This window comes from Nycticebus coucang, chromosome 3 (genome assembly GCF_027406575.1).
Source record: "Nycticebus coucang isolate mNycCou1 chromosome 3, mNycCou1.pri, whole genome shotgun sequence".
Lineage (NCBI taxonomy): Eukaryota > Metazoa > Chordata > Mammalia > Primates > Lorisidae > Nycticebus > Nycticebus coucang.
The window spans coordinates 50303215-50327908 of record NC_069782.1 but is presented as its reverse complement, the minus strand read 5'-3'; the positions used below and the strand labels follow the sequence as shown (position 1 = coordinate 50327908).

Sequence of the window (24694 nt, the reverse complement as noted above, 5' to 3'; positions counted from 1 at the left end):
TCTCCGGAGGGCAGAGCAACCTCGCAACGCGGGAGGCTCGCGGTCCTGTCTGCAACCTCGCGCCGTTGGCCGCCACCGCTGCCTAAAGTGTCCGGGGAGGAAGAGCAGAAGGCTTCTCCAGGGCAGATCGGCGGCGCAGCTTCGCCGCCCCGGGACTTCCTCCGGGGGGTTCCCTCCAGTCCGTCCCTCCGTGGCCATCCTCTCCGGCTGCAGGGTGTATGGCTCGGGCGCCTTCCGTGCTGCTGCCGCTGCTGTCGCCGCTGCGAACGCGTCCCACCCAGACTGGACGCCGTCGCCGGAGCGGGGGGAGAGAGCGGAAGCCCTAACTTCCCTCCCCGCACCCTCGCTCTCCCCACCGCGGCTTCTCCTTCTCCCCAGCCGACGACCGGTTGGAAGACTCCCGCGGAAAGCCCGGCGAGAGCGCGGCGCAGGGGAGGGCGAGCCCGGAGCCGCGGGCGCACCGGGGCGGGGGCAGCATGAGCCCCAGCGCCGGGTGATCGCCGAGAAGTAGCGCGCGCCGGGGCGAGCGAGGCGCTTTCCAAGTTGGGCGCGTCCCAGAGCTCGCAGCCCCGCGCCTCCGCCGCCGGTGTCCAGAGAGAGGCGGGGCCCATGGGGGGCGCGGAGGCCACCGTCGCCAGTGGCCACAGCCCGTCTTAAAAGCACCCGGCCGGCATCCCCAGGGTCCCAGCCCGCGTGCGCTCCCTAATGTCGACTCTGACGGTGGCCCGGGTGGCCCGCCCGTGGGGGGTGCCGGAGGGGGCGGGGGAAGAGGAGGCGGTGTGATGGCCCTGGACGGCGAGCAGGGGGAGCAAGAGGAGGAGAAGAAAAAGAAGAAGAAGAAAAAGAAGAGGAAGAAGAAGAAGGAGGGGGCGGAGAAGCGCAGCTCACCTTTCGCCGCTGCCGCGATGGGGGACGACGACGCCGCGCGCCGGGCCGGCGGCAGGGGGCTCTCGGACCCGTGGGCGGACTCGGTGGGCGTGCGACCCCGCACCACCGAGCGCCACATCGCGGTGCACAAACGGCTCGTGCTGGCCTTCGCCGTGTCCATCGTGGCGCTGCTCGCGGTCACCATGCTCGCCGTGATGCTCAGTCTCCGCTTCGACGAGTGCGGGACCAGCGCGGCGGCGGGCGCGGACGGCGGCCCCGCGGGCTTCCCTGAGCGCGGCGGCAACGCGAGCCTCCCGGGACCGGCCCGGCGCGACCACCGAGCGGGCGGGGACTCCACGCAGCTCGAGGCGGGCAGGGCGGCCAGCCCGAGCACCCCGTCCGCCCAGCCGCCGTCGGAGACGGAGCGGGAGCCGTGGCAGCCATGGACCCAGCTGCGCCTGTCGGGCCATCTTAAGCCGCTGCACTACAATCTGATGATCACAGCCTTTATGGAGAACTTCACCTTCTCCGGGGAGGTCAACGTGGAGATCGCGTGCCGGAACGCCACCCGCTACGTCGTGCTGCACGCGTCCCGGGTGGCGGTGGAGAAGGTGCAGCTGGCCGAGGACCGGGCAGCCGGGGCTGTCCCCGTGGGCGGCTTTTTCCTCTACCCGCAAACGCAGGTCTTGGTGGTGGTGCTGAATAGGAGCCTGGACGCGCAGAGAAATTACAATCTGAAGATTATCTACAGTGCCCTGATGGAGAACGAGCTCCTGGGCTTCTTCCGCAGCTCCTACGTGCTCCACGGGGAGAGAAGGTACGGAGGGAGGCGGTGCCCCGCGCGCCCCACCCCGCGGGCGGACGGGAGCCCCAGGGGCCGGAGACCCAGGGGACGCGGCGGGCTGCCAGTGCCTGGGAACCGGTGGGCGGATTCAGGGGGGGAGTGCGCCCCACCGAGTGGGGTGGGAGAAGGAAGCGAGAGCGGGGTAGGACCGGCACCCAGATCCCTCGGGGTCTCCCAGACCCCGGGGCTCCTGTGCTGCTGCCGGCTCCGCACACGCCTTCCCCAGCGCCAAAAGATGAATGCGCCCCTCCTCCAGCTGAGACCTCTCCCGGTTCAGATCAAAGTTTCTTAGCCTTGGAAACGCTAGGTTTTTCCTAAATGGCAGTTTGTGATCTGAGAGATGCCAAAGTGACACAAAAAGCTTGCCAAGTGACCATCGAGGGAAAATCCGTGAGGGTCAAAGACCAGGGCAGCGGCTTAGGTCGCCGCGTCCCGGCAGGCGCCACCCCCAGCGCGCCCACCTCCCCTGACTGCTGGTCCGCCCTTGGCAGGCCGAGCACAGGGTGGGCTTCCGCGGAATAAAGTTTTACCAAACTGCAAGTTGAGATTCAGAGAAGGTAGAGCGGTTCCCAGTGACAGGGGGTGGTGGTAGGACTTGGTGACGGCCACGGCCAAAGCCAGAGAGACACGACCCTGCAGGTTCTGCCGGCTCTGGCTGACCCAGGGTGACTCTGGCTGTCTGTGGGTGAGTCGCTGCCTCTGGAGATGGCACAGCGGGAAAGGACCGGGAGGCTGGCAGTCTCGAATTGCTGTTAGTGGGCGCCTTTGATAACTTTTTAGACTTGAGCAGTATTGTATTTTTATTTTTCAAGAGGCTGCGAGGCTTTGCACCACTTGTTTAGAGCTCGGACTTATATAGAACTGAGTTCAAATCCTCGCAGTTCCTCTAGTTGTGGTGAAGGTTTGAGGAAGGCCGTATTCAGAGTCACCTAATTCCTGACAGCAACTACCCTCGTGCTGCTACACACGGTTACGAACTCAGTCCTTAAAACCCCGCGGGATAGATGCTGTGACCACTGCCCATTTTACAAGTGGACAAGTGGAGCCATCGCCAAGTTCATCACTCGTGCAGATCACTGGGTGAGCTGACAAGCGAGTAGGGTTTGGCTTCAGAGCCCATACTCTTAATCCTAACTCGGGGATAATAATAACAGAAATACTGTGCTCAGGAGACAGGCAAAGGCCCATAAGCAAAGTCACGGGGAGGCACTCACTCCTGTGCCTGGCAAGCAGCCTGCCCCCCCCGAGGGCTCTGTGCTGGGGTAGTAAGCTCGGAAACAGTACTGTTGAATAAATGAACATGTGATTCTTTTTCCTCGCTCTAAACCCATCGCATTTGAAATAACTTTGACTAATTAAATGACTGTAGGGCAGGTGAACAACTAAAGTGAACTTAAGATGAAGTCAACAACTTTAGAAGAGCAGGCAGGTTGGAGATCAGTCACGAGGTACAGCCTCTCCTTTTCTCGAGCGATTCTCACAACAGCAGAAAACTGGGGCCCAGAGCCACTCAGGGCATCTGAGGTTAGCAGGCTTGTCAATGGAGAGCAGGGACTCAAATTTTGGATCTCTAATCCCTGGACCCGCCACAGCTTCTGGTGATTAGCAACTCACAGTAAAAGTTATTTTGTAGGAGACTAGGAAAATTTTTAACATGCTATGGAAAGGCACAGAAGTTTTATTATTTACATACAGCTGTGAAGCACCCTGATATAAATAAAAGACTCAATGCTTTAATACTTGTATAATAGTTAGAACTTACTGTAAGTGAATGCATAAATTATTTACTTTCTAACATCTAAAACAGACAGGGATAATCTAAATTCCACAACCTTCCTCCAATACATTTTCTAAAGAACACAGATTAAAAGTATTTTTTAGACCCACAATCATATCAAATATGGGTGGAAAGGTATGGAAGGCAATTTGCGTGTTATATTTAGAAACAAGCATATTATGTCAAAGTGTCAATAGAGGGAGTCGCATATGATTACTGATACTTCTTGCTGTGGTGGAATAAATACTTCCAAAAGATTCTGTTTTTTGAGCCAAATAATATTTGGCAGAACGGAGCTTGTTTTGGTCGGTGTTTTCAAATTAACAGGACTCTTAAAAGACCAGATGTTTCTGCTTGACCCATAACTAATTTCATCTACCCTCTAGTTCATGTTTGTATTCAAACTCTTTCCTCCAGTTTTCCCCAAAGATGTAAATAAACTGCATTGAAAGTTTACCCTACAGCATATGTGGTTAAACTTTGTATCCCAATAGAAATGCAAGATTCAGTGTTCTGGAAATCTCAGGGTGGTTTTATTTCAAAATGGCATTTTAGAGAAAGTCCTTGCCCCCACCCCCATATCACAGTGAATTTTAGAATTTATTGGAAGTTTCTACTGGAGTTGTCGAGGCAAAAAATTGAACAAACGGTTTCACAATTAAACCCTTCTGTTGGTACTGTAGCCACTTGGAGCACTTTAAAACAGAACACCATAAACTCAGCCAGACTTGAACTTTTATAGTTGATGATTCCCACCCCCAAATACTGTAAACACTTCCCAGTGGGACACAGATACAAACTTTCATTTGATTAATGATTAAATATCTGGGTCTGCAGTTAGTCATAATTTTTTTGTCGCTTTAATTATAGGCTAATTTCTGTGATGAAAACAAATATTTAATTTGTCAAAGAGAGTTACATTTAGCAACTTGAAATACTGCACTTAAAAGAGCAATGCTGTGTAACCCAATACACTTTATTTAGCCTCTGTGAAAACAATAACAATATCTGATTTCCTCAAAGATCTGAGAAAAAGAATTTGGTGAGGGCAGTAAAATTAGATTCCTTGTGTGCTGTATACCTTTGACCCCTGGGACATTTTTTCTCCCCCTGGTAGTTGGAGGGACCCCCTCCTTAGTGGATAAAGGTCGGAAGACAAGCTCCTTCCTGAATTCCAAGTTTTCCCAATTTGAGGTGAATTCTCTCTTCTTAGTTAGTAATTTGGCTAGGAGAGAAAACTCAACACTTGTTGAATATTTCAAATAAATAAGTTCTCTTAAAATTTAAATGTTTGCACACAGAAGTAAATTATCTCCGTTAGGCAGAACACACATTCACTTCTTCCTCAACTAGGTGTGCAGCAGGCAGATAAAAATGGCTGTGTATTTATGTCATGGTCTCCTACAGGAGAATGTGCTTGCTTAGAATTAGGTAAAATGTTCATTTACCTGAAGTAATCACTGCTTTGGGGTAGCCAGATGGTGAACACACCCGTGTTCAAAGTAGGGTACCTTAATTTAGATCCAGACAGTTGAATTGAAAGAGGAAATTTACCCAAGGTAAACGAGCATTTTATTCACTTTCTAAAGGGAGACCATTTTTCTTTGACATACTTTGTTGGGTCTATAACATTGCAAACTATCAGAAGACAATACAAGGAGGTATTTTGCTATAAAGAATTGTTTAGGGAGAAATTAGATTCTCTAAGGGACATGGGAAAATAATAATGTAGCTCTCAAGGGTCAGTGGGACTCTACCCATTTGTAAAAAGTTGTGTGGAGATGATGGAGGATTTTATTTCTGGGTAAGTATTCTGCTGGCAATGGTGGAGTGGTTTGATGCCTTGTAATTTGTCAGCTGTAAATTAATAATCATGATTATTAATAACAATAAGAAAGTCACCACGTTGTTCTAAGTTGAAAGCAGCCTCATTTTTCTCACTCATTTTGGTGAGCAGATAGTTTTACAAGACTAAGTAGGAATATATGTCTTTTGCCCCACTCTGGAAAGCTGGGAACTAAAAATTTTTGAAAACTATTTGTTTTTGTGAAGACTCTTTTCTATGCTTATTAATGAACTTAGTTCTCTGTTTTCCTGTCAGATGCACATAACTATATGGGTAAACTGTGTCCAGTGCTGGATTTTGGTCACAATTCAGCAAACCAAATCTGGAAAATAAGACAAAACAAAAAAGCTCTGACCATTTAATCATGAGTCAAGGAGGAAAACCCATATATATATATTGGTGCTTTCCATGCCACGTTTTCCTATGTGGTTTGGTTACCCTGGATTGTAATAAAGTATAACATTTCTCTGAAAGAGTTAAAAGTTTGTATTTTATTTTTAAGTTTATTTTAAAAAATTGACATAAAATTATGCATTTATGATGCACATCATGTTTTGAAGTATGTGTAAGTTGTGGAATTGTTACACCTAGTTTAACATATGCATTACCTCACGTAGTTATTTTTCTGGTAACACTTAACATCTAGTCTTTTAGCATATTTTAAAGAATACAATGTATCACTTCTAACTATAGTCATCATGCTGTACAATAAATCTCTTCAATTTGTTGCATCTGTCTAATAATTATGTATCCATTGACCAACATCTTTTCAATCCACTAACTACTTTCCTCTAACTCCTCCAGCTTCTGGTAACCATCATTCTGTTCTCAGTTCAATGAGACCAACTTTTTGAGATTCCATATGTGAGTGAGATCACATGATGTTTGTTTTTCTATGCTGGCTGATTTCACTTAACACAAAGCCTTCTAGATTTAACCATGTTTGTTGCAAATGACAAAATTTTCTTATTTTTTATGGCTGAATAGTGCTCCATTATGCTATAAACATTTCTTTATCCATTTATTCATTGATAAACCCTTAGGTTGATTCCGTGTATTGCCTATTATAAAGGGTGCTGTAGTAAACATGGGAGTGGAGACGTCTCTTCAGTACACTCATTTCCTTTCCTTTGCTTGTGTGCCCAGTGTTAGGTTGCTGAATCATAATGCTCATTATATTTTTAATGTTTTGAGGAACCTCCATACTGTTTCCTCTAGTGACTGTACTAATCTACATTCCCACCAACAGTGTGTAAGCATTTTTTTCCTCCATATCCTCACTCACACCCACTCTTATTACTTTTTGTCTTTTGCTAAAAGCCATTCCATTTAGCATTCATTTTTGCTGAAATGATGGTATCTTATCATTTTGATTTGCATTTCCCTGATGGTTAGTGATGTTGAGCATTTGTAATATACCTCATATGTCTTCTTTTGAGAAAAGTCTGTTAGGTCTGTTGTCCATTTTATAATCACATTGTTTTCTTGGTATTGAGTTGTTTGAGTTCCATATAGATTTTGGTTATTAATTTCTTATCAGGTGGATAGTTTGCAAGTGTTTTCTCATCAATGGGCTATCCCTTGACCCTGTTGATGCTTCCTTTGCTTGTTGGAACTTTTCAGTTTGATATAATCTCATTTATCTATTTTTTGCTCTTGTTGCTTGTGAAGTTTGCCTGTGTTTTTATTTAGTCAATGCACCTCTGAGCAGAGCCTGTCTGCTCCGGATCTCTTTCCAAGACAGACCTGCTGCTGGCTTCCCAGTATTTGTTTGGTTTGTGCAACATGTTTGTTTCCTTAAACTAACTTTTGCCCCTGTGTTTGTGGATGGGCTCGGGAAAACAGCACGGGGCAATGCTCTAGGTTTGTTGGAAGATGGCGATGCGTAGGGTAATATAATTACAAGGATAGGACTCAGCTTTTTAGGCATGACTTCAAAACGTGATACAAAAACAATGAGGAAGAATAATTTATCTTTACAACATAACTGGTTTGCAGTCTGTGAGGAAGCGCTTCCTGCTTCACCCCGTGTGGATCCTCTGCCCGCAGCAGTGAGGATGGTGATCATCATCCTTGCTGTCTTAATTCTTCTCATGTTCTTTACCTTCTCCCCCGGAGCCCCAGATTTACAATACTTGCTGGGTTCCCACAGAGTTTTCAAAGTCCCCTGTTATCCTACTTTCTACCACTGGAGGTTGGATGCTTTTTCCCACAGACAGAATTTTATCATAGACAAAATTTAGGAAAAACCCAAGGTGAAAAATACTCGGTCCCTGCTCTTCCCAGTTTCCTGAACAATCTGAAATGATTCCAACCAGGCACAGTTAGTGGGCAGAGGTGGGTTGATGAGGGTGGAACAGGAGTGACCAGGTTGTGTGGGGATGAACTGAGGTGAGGGGCCCAGGCCAGCCCTGCCTGCTCACCCCGCTTCCAATCCTCAGAATGCCCAGGGGCCTGACGTGTAAGGAGCTCTGGCCCCATAGTTTTAATTTAATTATTCAGATATTTTCTCATGAGTACATAACTCAAGAAATGATGGAAAAGGAAGGAAGTTTAAAGGTACCATTGTTGGTTGCTTTTTATCTCTTTTAAGATTGGGTTCAAGTTTTGTTTAGAAAAGTGCCTGTGTCTGTGGGGTCTGTTCTCCTCCTCCTGAGCCAGGAGTCACAGGCAGACTGCTTGGCCTCCTGTCCTGAACCCTGCCACTTATCAGCTCTGTGACATTGGCCAGATTGTTCTGTGTCTACCAGCCATTCTAATGAGCAAGACTAAGGGTGCTCAGCTGGACACTAGAGATGATACTCTATTGTACAGGGTTGTTGTGGGGATTGTGTGGAAGGAAGCACTTGGAAGACTGTCTAACAGTGAGTGAGCACATTGTGGGTGTGAAGTATTACCGTCTTATTCCGTGGCTGGAGATCTGCTATGGGGCAGGTACAGGGTGGTGTAGGACCAGTGTTCCTGCCCTGGGTTTCCTCCTTGCTGGCAAATGGTGGAGAAATGATCACTGTGAGTCTTCCTGTGCTGCCCTTTGTTGCATGCACCCCCCAAGCAGAGTTTAAAAGACAGGGAAGTGGGGAGAAAAGAGGGCAGGAAGAAGCAGAGCCCTGTGACTGAAGAGGAGAGAGAAGGAAGTCTGGTCCTTCACAGATAGAGAAACCCCAAGCTTGACTCAGACCCTGCGAGTTGGAGAAAGATGAGGGAGCAAAAAGACTTAGGGAAACAAAAGAAAAACACAGTTCTGATTAGAGCACTGTTATCTCTCTGTGAGCAGTAAGAACAGCTTAAGGGAACCAGGACTGACCGGGCGGGGGCCAGGACCCTAAATATTAAGGGAAAGGCATCTCCGCCATTAGATATATTATTCCTAAGACTTTATGTGAATTTTGACAGTGGCAGTACTTTAAAAAACTTACATAATGCACTGTCTCTTAAAAAAAAAAAAACTAAGACACTAATTTCATTTATTTTTATGAAAACCTAATATTATGATGTGGGAGGGTAATTTTAGTGCATTCGTAATACTCTTCATCAATGATGATGAAGCAGCCAGTACTCATTTTCAGTAAAAGAATTTAGTCCATAAATGGGAAAACAATTATGAATATTATGATCTGTTTTTATAACACAATTATTCACATATGCACCGCTTCCTACATACATATTGCTGGCATTATCGCATTATGTTTTTAGTTTACTCCAATGGTTATTTAAAAAAACAGAGTACAGGCTTGCTTATAGTATTGAATATTCAGCAGGAACACTTGTCTTCTGAAATAGCAGAGGTTTAATGACGCATTGAAGTACATAAAAACACACAGTCTAAACAACGACCCATTCTGGCTTAAAACATTTTGTCATCTAGTAACAATTTGCATTTTGATTAACAGCCTTAACTTTAAATGAGACACGTGTAACTTCCATGACCTTGTAACAGTCCGTTTACTGCAATCAGTTGAGTAGTAACTAGATGGTCCATTGGAACCATTCTTTAGATCTTGGGAGTTGAAATTGCCAATCTCAAACTATTGCAATACTAGATCCATTGCTGTTGCTGTGGAAGTAAGTTCAAAGATCATTTTTCACTATGTTATACATATGGTGTGCACAGATGTGGCCCCAACGGAAACCTCTCAAATCCTCCATGCCATTGGTGAGGTTCTCTTGGTTTAGGTGGATTCTCCAGTGAAAAGTCATTGCACCTACGGTGCATCTTACAAGGGTACGTGTGAAACTTAGTAAATGTAGAATATAAATGTCTTAACACAATAACTAAGAAAATGCCAGGAAGGTTCTGTTAACCAGTGTGACGAAAATGTGTCAAATGGTCTGTAAAATCAGTGTATGGTGCCCCATGATCGCATTAATGTACACAGCTATGATTTAATAAAAAAAAATAAAAAAGAAAGAAAGAAAAGTCATGAATCAATCTGAAAACGAACGGGGTTATACCCGTGTTTATTTCCTCTGCATATCTTACCTTGATGAAAAGGCAAATTGAAAATAATGGGGAGAAATCGTTTTGTATGACGCACTGTAATTTGTTGGCAGTATCAGGAAACATTAACGCGTTTCTTCTGCTGCATGTTATCATAATGACTTGACACAGCAGCTCGCCTAGTGAACTTCCGCAGAAATAAGAAGAAATCAATTCACTCCATCCTTCAGAGGCAATGCCCAGCTTTAAGCTTTCCTTCTCAGCTCAACCAAAATGTCAAAGAGACAAGTTGTTAAGAAAATCAAGTAATTTAGATAGAAGAGAATTAAACTACATGTATATTATTCACATTTTTCTAGTTATGCTAAAGTGACATTCTTAGAGTGACACTTCAGAATGTCACTTTGGGAAGTGGAATTGTTTTATGGTAATGCAAAGATTCATTAAAAGATAAACATTATTTTGTTCAAGAAAACAGGAGAAAGACAACACAATGCTTTCCTGTGTTACCTTCTGCCTCCTGCAGTTGTTACTTTTTCCTGTATTTACACACATACATCTTTCAAAGTCATACTGTAGACCAAAATGTGTGTTTTTATGTTTTTCTAAACTTCTTATACCTAGTGTCCTACTATCATCTCAAACTCACCTCAAATTCACTCCAAACTTATTACTTTGTCTCAAAATCACTCTTTCTAGAGGCCCGTGTGGTGTCTTTCATGAGTCAACAGAAGTCCCACTTTCACTGCTTCACTATAGGTGGTGAAGACAAAACTATATTTTTGAAATTTTACAGGCATGGTTGTCTGATGAAGGCACTGACCTGAAACTGGCTCTCTTTGTTAAAAAGAGGAGTATCCGGGGTGAGAGAGGAGTTAGAGATGAATGTGAAATAGGGAGCTCTGATGCAGCCACAACGGGCAGGCCAGCAGAGCACTGACTGAGTCTGTGTGTCAAAGCTTTTGTGAAGGTTTGTTTCTGTGCTGCCTGTAGTCAACCAACGACCTTTCAACTTCTATCCAGGTTTTAAGACCAGCTCTTTGATTCCTTCTCCATAATGCCTTTTTTGAGTTCTTTAGGATGGCGGTTCTCAACTGGAGCAATTTTGCCCACCAGGGTCATCTGCAGGGGAGATATCTGGAGATACTTTTGATCATCTCAACTGGGGAGAGACAATTCTACTGGCACCTAGTGGTAGGGGCCCCAGATACCGCAGTGCAAGGACGTCCCCTACAAGGAATAATTGTCCAGCCTAAAATACCAGTGGCACCAAGGTGGCAAAATCCCGCTGTAGGAGAATGTGATTTCTTCGTGCATTTTTTCCTCTTTGTCATGGCTTTTTGTATAATGCCTGTTTAGGTATTTTAATTTATTTTATTCGTGTAGAAACTCTTTGCAGGAAGAAAGCACATATATTTATATTTTTCACCCAGTATTGAATACTCAAAAATAAATGATGAAGAGAAGCAAAGACCTTATAGAACTTGTAGTAAAAAACTATTTAAACTAGTGTACTTTAACATTTTTAAAGAACCTATTATAATATTTTATTTCTAATTTTTGTTCAGTTATGATATGTCAAGCTTGGAAAAGATCTTAAATGTAATCTAGTTCAACTGCTTTTCTTTACCTAGGGACTTCTTTTGATTTTCTAAATACTGAATTGAAATTCAATTGCAGTCATCCTCAGGTGCCAGACTGTGAAATTGGTATTTCCTCATTTAGACATTATCAGAATATATGGTGGCCCTCTGTGCATAGGTATATACTGTATGTATGAATTCATTAACAATATTAATGGGAGAAGGAGTCACTAGGTGATCTTTATAGTTCTTTTCAAACATGAGGATCAGTGATTTAAATTTTTACCTTCCCAAGCATATTTAAGAAACTGCATATTTTCCCTCTGAAAAAATATTTGTTTTATTAACTTCTCATTAGCTCAGAGGTATTTATGTCTTGTACATCTAAATAAATTTGTACCCATTAATTACTTAATACCAAGAGTGCCTTTGATTTTTATGTGAAGACTAATATATTCTAATTATAAGCTCCCTGTTGAACTTCCATGGAATGTATTTCCTACAATTATCAGCTGTCTTTTCATTTTCTATGGAAAAATATGTGTATATTTTTCATGAAAATATGTATGTATATTTTCCAGTTAGATCACAAAGACTTTAAGGGCAAAAACAGCTATGTCTTAAAAAATTTGTTACTATCTATCTAATAGAAGTTAATTATCCCTAATTTGAAAATCTGAAATCCTGAATGTTCTAAAATATGAAACTTTCTAAGTGCTAACATGACACCCAAAGGAAATGCTTATTGGTGCATTTTGGATTTCAGATTATGGAGACTCAATCCTTACATCTGTGATGCAAAACTTCCCCAATCCAAAAAAATTGGAAAACTGAAGTACTTCTAGTCTCACGCATTTGAGATTAGAGATATTCAGTCTGTAGGGCATCAATGTCATATGTAGCCGGTAATGTTTAGTCATTCAGTGATTGAAATTGGAGTTCTCAAATACTTCAACATTAAAAAGGAATACTTTTCCAGGCAGTGCCTGTGGCTCAAAGGAATAGGGTACTGGCCCCAGGTGCCGGAGGTGGCAGGTTCAAACCCAGCCCCAGCCAAAATCTGCAAATAAATAAATATAGGAATACTTTTCCCTTTTCTAGTGAATGGCTATAGTTTAGAAAAGTTTATGTATAAAATCCCCTGGGTATCTTTTAAATAGCCTTAGTAAAGAAACATTAAGTTCAGTGAACATTTCAATTAGTAAGTTGAAAGCTAAGATTCCTGAGCATTATGTCAGATAAAGTGTGTGAAGACAAAGTTGTGAAGGGGTGCATTTTAACTAAAAGGTACTGACATTTTATTAAGTAGAAACTGTATTATTAGAAGCAGAAAATAGTAAAAAAAAATTATCATGATATTTGCTGGCAAATTTGAAAAAAACAAAAAGCTTTGTTACCTACTTTTGAATGAAAACTTTTTAAAATAAATTATGGCTAAAATTTAATTTTACTGTTTTGAAATATAATTCCTAAAATGTGAGGTATAGACCCAGTTTGGTGCTGATTGTCTGTGTAACTTCAGACAAATCGCTCAACCCTACTGGATCTACTTTTTCATTGTCGGAATCTACAAGAGCAGGACAATTTGTTTTTGATACGCTTCTAACTTTAGCCTTATAAGACTTACTTAAAACTTCTTTCCCAGGTGGTGCCTGTGGCTCAGTGGGTAGGGCGCCAGCCCCGCACTCTTGAAGGTGGCAGGTTCAAACCTGGCCCTGGCCAAACTGCCACAAAAAAATGGCGGGGCGTTGTGGCGGGCGTCTGTAGTCCCAGCTACTCGGGAAGCTGAGGCAAGAGAATCACCTAAGCCCCTGGAGTTGGAGGTTGCTGTGAGCTGTGTGATTCCACGGCACCTACCGAGGGCAAGCTAAAAAACAAAACAAAACTTTCCCATATATTATCTCATTTTGTCCTCGACAGTTTTTGTAAAGAAAGCCTAGAACACATTGTTGTTATTTTCCTTCCATTTATGTTAAAAACAAACAAACAAACAATAAAACAGTCTCAGACAGTTGACATAACAAAGCTGGATATGTAGGGAGCCTGATGCTGTTTCCTAGATGACTCTCAAAACCCTCTCCGTGAGAGTAATTATATAATTAATCTTTGAAATGTTGTATTTTGCTCCATTTCAAAAATAAGCTGTACAAAGTAGGCTTTCAATGTCAAAGTTAGCTTCAAAATTCTAAAATGTTTTAAATGTAGACATTAACACCTCATGGTTCGAACCAGGGATGGCCAATGAAGTTCAAGGCATACGACAATCTGTGTTGAGCTGTAGCAGCCTCAGGTGTTGGGCTGAGAATAATTTAGAGGACAAGTTCAGGCTTGGAAGGAAAGTGTACCATGTTAGATTAATATATACATAATATATAATTATAATATAAATATATATATTTTAATAATATATTATATATTTTAATAATATACATTATATATATTTTATAATAGTATATATTATTATATATAATTGTATTAATATATACATAATATATAATTATAAATATATAATTATAATATAAATTATAATATATAATCTAATAGATTAATAGAAATTAATATAAAGTGTATAGTGGCAGAACTATATACTTTAAAAGGTGCTTATTGGAGAAAGAGCCTTTTAAAGAAATGGCTTCAGAAGTCATTGTGGCTTCTATGAAGAGCCTGATACAGACGTGCCTTATGTCAAGTGTTATAGCTTGTATCATTTAAAAAGTTACATTAACTTATTTCTCATGAATGTTTTCTTATTTAGAAGAGTGTCTTTCTTAAAGAACTTCATTAGAGTGTCTTCATTTGTCACCATACACCATCAAAACAACTAGAGTTGCTTCTAGTAAAAGTTAGCATCTTAATAAGACACAGCTTGGTTTGAAAGCTTGGGGAGAGAGGTACCCACATAAGACGTGTTTATAAGATAGACATGTTTATTATATATACATACATATATATATGTGTATATATATAATGTGTAGTGAGAACCATTGGTCTCTGGCCCGCTTAGTGTGTACTTGTGTTCTCAGGCTCAGGCAGGGCTGAGAGGTGGAGACTCACCAGCAGGTGCTGATTCCCGACTGCACCCTGCAGTTCACAGTGAAGGGGCTTCATATCCTTTTCTTTCCTAGCCTTACAATACTTCTTGAGTTAGACTTGATTATTTCCTTTTTTCCACAGTGAATGGCTATACTTTAGAAAAGTTTAGTAATTGTCCAAGATGACACAGCTAAGAAAGTTTTGGAGTCTGAATTCACACCAAGATTTGTCAGGTCTCAAATGCCTTTTGCTTAACAAGGCCAGGCTATTTCTCGTTGATCCAAGGGCACAGTTACTTCCCAAGTGATGGCCTATATTCTAATATAGCTGAGGACAACTTTGGAATTTTGGCTTTCATCGTTTTGACATGTACAGTTTCAGGGAAGAAAGGGAAGTGCGCCAGGAAGGAGAATCTCTTGTGCAGCGTTTGGCTGATGGAAAGCCCATGTGTTGCTCTTCTGGAGAGTGTAGTGTTTTCCCTACAAGCACTGCTCTGGGTTTAGGGGATTTATTCTGACTGAGATAAAAACTTCCCTGAAGAACTGTTGTTGTTGGGGAGGCATATTATATATGAACTGTGCTTTTATGCTATTCGTACACTTAAGTTTGATTCAGGAATAAAGTAGATTGAAATTTTGCAAAATATTTTATCAGCAGAAGCATGTGATGTGGTCATGACTTAACTCAAGCTGTAACGTAATTGAGAATGTCATTTTCTTTTTTCCAGATTCCTTGGTGTCACTCAGTTTTCGCCTACACATGCCAGAAAGGCTTTTCCTTGTTTTGATGAGCCCATCTACAAGGCCACTTTCAAAATCAGCATCAAGCATCAAGCAACCTATTTATCTTTGTCTAACATGCCAGTGGAAACATCTGTGTTTGAGGAAGACGGATGGGTCACGGATCACTTTTCACAGACTCCTCTCATGTCCACATATTATTTAGCCTGGGCAATTTGCAACTTCACATACAAAGAAACTTCCACCAAGAGTGGGGTTGTAGTAAGTATCTTCAGCTTCTTGATGCTTTCGGGTAATGTACACTCTATAAAGTAACCTGATTTCTGGGTCTCTAAAGAATCGTTTCTAACCTCTTCACCCTTTTATATAGCTGGATTCTTTCCTTAATTTGTTGTGAGGGGGCGGGCAAGCAAGTTATTTTCCTGATTTCAAAAGGAGAGAGGAACTTCTCTTCTAAACCTAGCCCTCCTGTCCCTGCAGCCTCCTCTCCCACCATCCCTGCCCCTCCTCGTCTTTATCCTCACTCTGGGGTCTCTGTAATGGCTGTGGCATGTTTGAGGAAATTGCCTGTTTGTGTGCCTGGGAAGGCTGCTCCTTTTTATTGTGAAGAATTTCAAATGCACAGAACATGTGATGAATAATAATACAGTAAACTACTAGCCAGATTTGCACAACTAATTATTTTGCCCTCTCTGCTTCAGTCTAATTTTTGTTGTTGAGAAAGACAACAACAAAAAGAGGTGGAGTCCTCTGTGTGACCCTCCGGACCTCACTGCCTTGCCCCCTTCCTTAGAGATCGTCACTGTCCTGAATTTGGTGTTTGCTATTTACATGCATATTAGTATACAATTACACATGTTAAGGGGTGTGTGTGTATTTTAAAGTGTGGGATGTATTACACACTTATACTGTGTACCATGCTTTAACGTTCCATGAATGATTTTGTATTATCAATAACATTGCACAACTTCTTATTTTCTTAGGAAAGGTGAGACAGAGGGAGAACTGTATGCTTTAAATATATTATAAGAATGAGTTGGAGTCTCTTTGAACACCACCATTGGTGACACTATGATTTCTTAGGCATTTTTTTTTTAACATATAATTGCTTTGGAATCAGCTAGACGGTGCCATGTGGCATTAATACAATTATTTCTTGCTCATCTCAGTGGCTTGCATGATATATATGCATTTATTTTAATGTTCATATTAACCTTATGACAAGGTAATATGATTTCACTTTTTCCAAATTAGAAAAGTAAACTAAGGTTGAAAGAGATTAAGTAACTTGCCCAGGGCCAAAAATTAAGCAAATGGTAGAGCCCTAGTCAAAACTCTATTGATTTGATCCCAGATTTGAGCTTTTTCTCTTGTATTTTAGGAAGGTCATATTTTATCATTTCACTGTGAATCCTTAAGAGAATTCAGGTTGTGACTCTGCCCACCCAGTGGCCCTTGTATTCACTGTTGGTTGAACATAACACAATAAGTAAATGGAAATCTATATTTTTAATTTGTAAGAAGTTCATAGCTCTATAATGACCTAAATTTTGAAAAATATCTTTGGCTAAACAAATTTTCATCACTATTACTTTTAATTTAAATCATTGGGAACTTGTTTAAAAAATAACATCTGCCAGCACACGAAACTCATGCCATTATTGAAGAAGTGCAAATAGTGAGTTCATCTGTACAGTCATGGAAATAATGTCCTAAATGTGGGTAGTAGGCATTTTACTCTATTGGACTTACAATCACTTGATACGTTGAATTCCTCTGGTGTTTGTTGATGTCGTCCATGGACATTTCAAGGCTGTACTCATTGGACCATGCGCAGAAGGGAGCACAGACATCTCATTTCCTTCTACGTCTTGAGAAGGCGATGGCTGACTTGCTGGGGTCGGCTGGCCCAGGCACCCTGGAAGTGCTTTTTTCTAGTATGTTTTCTTTAAAGTGTTCTCAGCCTTATTCAATTATGCTTGTTGCTAAGTGACCCATGTTTAAAGCTCGACACCCTCTAGTTATTTAGGTGTGACTTTTTTTTTCTCAAAGTGGAGTCCCTAAATAATTAGTAAACATTTCAAAATTTCTACTGAAAATTTTTTTTCTAGAAAAGATAAAACATGCTAGCAGAGAACGCTGAAAGGTCAACTTCCTCTGAAGTACAGTTTTAGACTGTATGGTCTCAAAATGCTAAAATCAGTAAAAAGGAAAACATAATTGGATCGGCGGCTCTTATTTATCAACTGTGGAAATATAGCTTAGAACTTGAGTATTTTTTGTCAGTCCTTCGACACCCAATCTATTTTCCTTTTACTGCCTTTCCTTCTTATTACTGGGAACACATGGGAATGACCTTTCTCACACTTAGCAGCTGGAAGGAGCAGAAGTTTAGCTTTAGAATCTTGGACATGGCATGGTGGTGTGAAGTCCAGGTGGTCATTTGAGAACAAGCTGAGATATGAGAGAGGAACTTGAGTAGCACATTAATAACACACAGCTGAATTATGGCCAGGCCCTAAGTTAAATATTTGAGACATCATCATCACCATCATTATTTACTTATCAAACTATCTACACTTTGCAAGGCACTATTGTAAGTCATTAGAAAGATAAAAAATGTCTAAGACATTTCTAGTGCAAAGATCACACATACAGCCTTCACACTGAACCCAAGGCTGCGGAAATATTTTGTTTACCCATCTAAAAAAATGATGTAACTTTTTCTAATTAGTTGCCAACATTTAGAAATTGGAGATTACACCTAAAATAATTTATTTCTGGTTTCTCTTGAAAAATTGAAAGATCTTGTAACCCTGGTCCCACAGTCCTACTTGGCAATATCTGTTCACTCATTTTTCCTTCAACAGATATCTGTTGACCGAACATTGTTCTAGACTGCAGGATACAGCAGCAAACAAAGCAGAAAAAGTTCCTGCTGTTGGGAAGGTCACATTCTAATGAGGCGAGAGATATGAGAAAATAAATATACAATATGTTAGGGGTGATATATACTATAATAAAAAAATCAGTGTGCGAGAACTTACATGGGGCATTTGCTTCTCAAGGTAACCCAGTCAGACCACTTTTGTTTTTTTTATTTTTTATTTTTTTTTTTATTGTTGGGGATTCATTGAGGGTACAATAAGCCAGGTTACACTGATTGCAATTGTTAGGTAAAGTCCCTCTTGCAATCATGTCTTGCCCCCATAAAGTGTGACACACACTAAGGCCCCACCCCCCTCCCTCCTTCCCTCTTTCTGTTCCCCCCCCATAACCATAATTGTCATTAGTTGTCCTCATATCAAAATTGAGTACATAGGATTCATGCTTCTCCATTCTTGTGATGCTTTACTAAGAATAATGTCTTCCACGTCCATCCGGGTTAATACGAAGGATGTAAAGTCTCCATTTTTTTTAATGGCTGAATAGTATTCCATGGTATACATATACCACAGCTTGTTAATCCATTCCTGGGTTGGTGGGCATTTAGGCTGTTTCCACATTTTGGCGATTGTAAATTGAGCTGCAATAAACAGTCTAGTACAAGTGTCCTTATGATAAAAGGATTTCTTTCCTTCTGGATAGATGCCCAGTAATGGGATTGCAGGATCAAATGGGAGGTCTAGCTTGAGTGCTTTGAGGTTTCTCCATACTTCCTTCCAGAAAGGTTGTACTAGTTTGCAGTCCCACCAGCAGTGTAAAAGTGTTCCCTTCTCTCCACATCAACGCCAGCATCTGCAGTTTTCAGATTTTGTGATGTGGGCCATTCTCACTGGGGTTAGAAGATATCTCAGGGTTGTTTTGATTTGCATTTCTCTAATATATAGAGATGATGAACATTTTTTCATGTGTTTGTTAGCCATTCGTCTGTCGTCTTTAGAGAAAGTTCTATTCATGTCTCTTGCCATTGATATAAGGGATTTTTGGCTTTTTTCATGTGGATTACTTTGAGTTCTCTATAGATCCTAGTTATCAAGCTTTTGTCTGATTGAAAATATGCAAATATCCTTTCCCATTGTGTAGGTTGTCTCTTTGCTTTGGTTATTGTGTCCTTAGCTGTACAGAAGCTTTTCAGTTTAATGAAGTCCCATTTGTTTATTTTTGTTGTTGTTGCAATTGCCATGGCAGTCTTCTTCATGAAGTCTTTCCCCAGGCCAATATCTTCCAGTGTTTTTCCTATGCTTTCTTGGAGGATTTTTATTGTTTCATGCCTTAAGTTTAAGTCCTTTATCCATCTTGAATCAATTTTTGTGAGTGGGGAAAGGTGTGGGTCCAGTTTCAGTCTTTTACATGTAGACATCCAGTTCTCCCAACACCATTTATTGAATAGGGAGTCTTTCCCCCAAGGTATGTTCTTGTTTGGTTTATCAAAGATTAGGTGGTTGTAAAATGTTAGTTTCATTTCTTGGTTTTCAATTCGATTCCAAGTGTCTATGTCTCTGTTTTTGTGCCAGTACCATGCAGTCTTGAGCACTATGGCTTTGTAGTACAGACTAAAATCTGGTATGCTGATGCCCCCAGCTTTATTTTGGTTACAGAGAACTGCCTTAGCTATACGGGGTTTTTTCCGGTTCCATACAAAACGCAGAATCATTTTTTCCAAATCTTGAAAGCATGATGTTGGTATTTTGATAGGAATGGCATTGAGTAGGTAGATTGCTTTGGGAAGTATAGACATTTTAACAATGTTGATTCTTCCCATCCATGAGCATGGTATGTTCTTCCATTTGTTAATATCCTCTGCTATTTCCTTTCTGAGGAGTTCATAGTTTTCTTTATAGAGGTCCTTCACCTCCTTCGTTAGGTATATTCCTAGGTATTTCATTTTCTTTGAAAGTATGGTGAAGGGAGTTGTGTCCTCAATCAGCTTCTCATCTTGACTGTTATTGTTGTACATAAAGGCTACTGACTTGTGGACATTGATTTTATATCCTGAAACATTACTGTATTTTTTGATGACTTCTAGGAGTCTTGTGGTTGAGTCTTTGGGGTTCTCTAAGTATAAGATCATGTCGTCAGCAAAGAGGGAGAGTTTGACCTCCTCTGCTCCCATTTGGATTCCCTTTATTTCCTTGTCTTGCCTAATTGTATTGGCTAGAACTTCCAGCACTACGTTGAATAGTAAAGGTGACAGAGGACAACCTTGTCTGGTTCCAGTTCTAAGAGAAAAAGCTTTCAGTTTTACTCCATTCAGTAAAATATTGGCTGTGGGGTTTCATAGATAGCTTCAATCAGTTTTAGAAATGTGCCACCTATGCCTATACTCTTCAGTGTTCTAATTAGAAAAGGATGCTGGATTTTATCAAATGCTTTTTCTGCATCTATTGAGAGGATCATGTGATCTTTATTTTTGCTTCTGTTAATATGGTGGATAACGTTTATAGACTTGCGTATGTTAAACCAGCCTTGCATCCCTGGGTTGAAGCTTACTTGATCATGATGAATGACTTTTTTGATGATAAGCTGTAATCTATTGGCTAGGATTTTGTTGAGAATTTTCGCATCTATATTCATGAGTGAGATTGGTCTGAAATTCTCCTTTTTGTTTGGGTCTTTTCCTGGTTTTGGTATCAGCTTGATGTTTGCTTCATAGAATGGGTTGGGGAAGATTCCTTCTTCCTCAATTTTTTGGAATAATTTCTGCAGTACAGGAATAAGCTCTTCCTTGAAGGTTTGATAGAATTCTGGAGTGAAGCTATCTGGACCAGGGCATTTTTTGTTTGGAAGCTTTTTTATTGTTTCTTTGATCTCAGTGCTTGAAATTGGTCTGTTCAGGAGCTCTATTTCTTCCTGGCTGAGTCTAGGGATAGGGTGTGACTCCAAATATTGATCCATTTCCTTCACATTGTCAAATTTCTGGGCATAGAGTTTCTGGTAGTATTCAGAGATGATCTCTTGTATTTCTGTGGGGTAACCCTTTATCATTTCTGATTGAGGTTACTAGAGATTTTACTTTTCTATTCCTTGGTAGTCTGGCCAATGGTTTATCTATTTTATTTATTTTTTCAAAAAACCAACTCCTTGTTTAATTAATTTTCTGAATGATTCTTTTGTTTTCAATTTCATTGATCTCTGATTTGATTTTGGATATTTCTTTTCTTCTACTGAGTTTAGGCTTAGATTGTTCTTCTTTTTCCAATTCCATAAGATCTCTTGTGAGATTGTTGATGTGCTCTCTTTCTGTTTTTCGAATGTAGGCATCTAAAGCGATGAATTTTCCTCTCAAAACTGCTTTTGCAGTATTGCACAGGTTTTGGTAGCTTGTGTCTTCATTGTGGTTATGCTCAAGGAAGTTAATGATTTCCTGTTTTATTTCTTCCTGCACCCATCTGTTATTCAACAGAAGATTGTTTAGTTTCCATGCCTTTGGGTGGGGTCGAGCATTTTTGTTAGAGTTGAGTTCCACCTTTAGTGCCTTATGGTTGAGAAGATGCAAGGTAAAATTTCAATTCTTTTGATTCTGTTGATATTTGTTTTGTGTCCCAGGATATGATCAATTTTGGAGAATGTTCCATGTGGTGATGAGAAGAATGTATATTCTTTATCTTTGGGATGGAGTGTTCTATATGCGTCTATCAAGCACAGTTGTTCTAGGGTCTCATTTAAGTCTCTTATATCCTTGTTTAATTTCTGTTTAGAGGATCTGTCCAGCTCTGTAAGAGGAGTGTTAAGGTCCCCTGTTATTATGGTATTATCAGATATCATATTGCTCAGACTGAGTAAGGTCTGTTTCAAGAATCTGGGAGCGTTTAAATTGGGTGCATAGATATTTAGAATTGAAATGTCTTCTTGTTGTATTTTTCCCTTGACCAATATAAAGTGACCATCTTTGTCTTTTTTGACTTTAGTTGCTTTAAACCCACATGTATCTGAAAATAAGATTGCAACTCCTCTTTTCTTCTGAATTCCATTTGCCTGAAAAATTGTCTTCCAACCCTTGACTCGGAGCTTTAATTTGTCTTTTGAAGCCAGGTGGGTTTCTTGCAGACAGCAAATGGATGGCTTGTGTTTTTTAATCCAGTCAACCAATCTATGTCTCTTCAGTGGGGAATTCAAGCCATTAACATTTTTTGAGATAATTGATAAATGTAGTAGTATTCTATTCGTCTTATTTGGTGAGAGTCCATGGCTTAGTTTTATCTTTTGCATCAGTGTGGAGGTTTGGTTCTGTCCTTTAATTTCTGAGTTCTTACTTTGCTGCTGATCCATTGTGGTGGTCAGTGTGCAGAACAGGTTGAAGTATTTCCTGTATAGCTGGTCTTGTTGTGGCGAATTTCCTCAATGTTTGTATATCCGTAAATGATTTGATTTCTCCGTCAATTTTGAAGCTTAGCTTAGCAGGGTACAGAATTCTGGGCTGGAAATTGTTCTGTTTAAGTAGATTAAAGGTAGATGACCATTGTCTTCTTGCTTGGAAAGTATCATTAGAGAAGTCTGCGGTCACTGTGATGGATTTGCCCCTGTAGGTCAACTGGCGCTTACTCCTGGCAGCTTGCAGAATCTTTTCTTTTGTCTTGACTTTGGACAGGTTCATCACAATGTGTCTTGGAGAAGCTCGGTTAGAGTTGAGGCAACCTGGGGTCCGATATCCCTCTGAAAGCAGTGTGTCAGAATCTTTGGTGATGTTTGGGAAATTTTCTTTTATAATATTCTCTAGTATGGCTTCCATTCCTCTGGGGCATTCTTCTTCCCCTTCTGGAATTCCTATAACTCGTATGTTGGAATGCTTCATAAAGTCCCATAATTCTGACAGTGAATGTTCTGCTTTCTCTCTCTTCTTTTCTGCCTCTTTTACTATCTGAGTTATCTCAAAAACTTTGTCTTCTACCTCTGAAATTCTTTCTTCTGCATGGTCTAACCTGTTGCTGATACTTTCCATTGCATCTTTAAGTTCCCTGATTGACTATTTCATTTCCTTCAGCTCTGCTATATCCTTTTTATATTCTTCATATCGTTCATCTCTGATTTGATTCTGTTTTTGGATTTCCTTTTGGTTATTTTCCACTTTACTAGCAGTTTCCTTCATTGTTTCCATCATTTCTTTCATTGTTTTCAACATGTGTATTCTAAATTCCCTTTCTGTCATTCCTAACATTTCTGTATAGGTGGAATCCTCTGCAGTAGCTACCTCATGGTCCCTTGGCGGAGTTGTTCTGGAGTGGTTCTTCATGTTGCCTGGAGTTTTCTGCTGATTCTTCCTCATGGGTGATTTCTTTTATCTGTTTCCTTGCCCTAATTTTCCTTTCACTTCCTCTTGTTCTTTAAGTTCTCGTGCCTGTGGACTAAGGGTTACAGGACCAGAAGGGTGAGAAGGTTTAAGAGGAAAAAAGGGATGAAAGAAAGGAGGACCGAGTGATAAGGAAAAAAAAAAGAAAAATAGAGAAAGGAGCGGGGGTGGGTAAAAGGAATATTGACAAAAAGAAGAGAGGCACAGAAAGAGGGAGACAGAGCAATATAGGTGTACACTAGGGTACTTTGATACAACCTTAAAAAAAATAAACCACCTTCTGGGTGTGCCCAGTTGGGTGCTTCCCTTGAGGTCAGCAGCTCTTTTCTAACCTAATCAGACACAGTACCCCACCTCCACCAAGTAGAGAGGAAAGACAAAAATGCTATAAATCAAACCAAAACAAGCAAACAGAAAACTTTACGGGATAAAATTGGCTGGAAAATCCAAATAATAGCGGTAGAAACTCTATCAAAAATGAAGTTCTAAATATTGAAATAGGCAGCAATGGGAAATTATAATTAAACCAGAAAAATTGAGAAAGAAAAAGGATCTGTATTGAAAAGGTTGAACTTAAAAAACAAAACAACAATCCACAACATCAAAATAAACAAAAAAAACAACCAAACCAAAAAAAAAAAAAAACCACAACCAAAAACAAAGCAGTATGTATATGTTATTGAATATTGTCTGGGCAACACGTGGTCTTCTGGGGTATGAGATTTTAATCACAATTCTGATATGACTGGGGGCTGCTAGTTTCTCAAACCCCAGCATGTAGACACCCTAAATCTCTCTTCAGCCCACTTAAAAGGCACTTTGAACTTCTTCACTTACTGAGCAGAAGCTTTCTCAGGGAAGTGCTTGTCGCTGGAATCACTGCTGAAGTGGCTATCCACTTACCCTGTGTGCCAAAACTGGTCTCACTCTGCCCCTGAGGGTTAGGGCTGCAAGGCGGCTCAGACCCCGCCCTTAGGCTACTTGGTCGCTGGGTTACCAGCTCCCACCCAATTCCAGCTCTGCGACCCTGAGGGCGGAGCTTGCCGGTGCAGATGGCTCACAATGTCTGCCTGTGACCCAGAGCCAAACACTATTAGCTCCGTCTGGCTCAGTGGCTCAGACTGGGGCCCTAGACAAAGGCCAAAGTTCTCCACACTCCCGCTCAGGCTCTTCCGAAGGCAGTTCAGCTGAGTGCCAAGTCCAAAGACACCAAAACAGTTCACAGGTAAGGCCTTTCTGGTTTGCAGTCTCACTGCTACTGAACTTACAGTTGCGGGCGGGTTTAGACGGATTGAACACACGCAACCACTTGCTGGTTTTCCACTGTTTTAGTCCT

The 24694-nt window shown here is 41.2% G+C and overlaps 1 protein-coding gene across 1 annotated transcript in view; it reads left to right on the top strand.

Moving 5' to 3' along the window:
* The first annotated feature begins 643 nt into the window (after positions 1-643).
* Positions 644-24694, top strand: part of TRHDE (thyrotropin releasing hormone degrading enzyme) — a 497375-nt gene continuing 473324 nt past the window's right edge. The window contains exons 1-2 of the mRNA XM_053585572.1: positions 644-1684; positions 15116-15389. Of these exons, the coding sequence (XP_053441547.1) occupies positions 783-1684; positions 15116-15389 (1176 nt within the window). The 5' untranslated portion in view covers positions 644-782. The remainder of the gene's footprint in view (positions 1685-15115; positions 15390-24694) is intronic.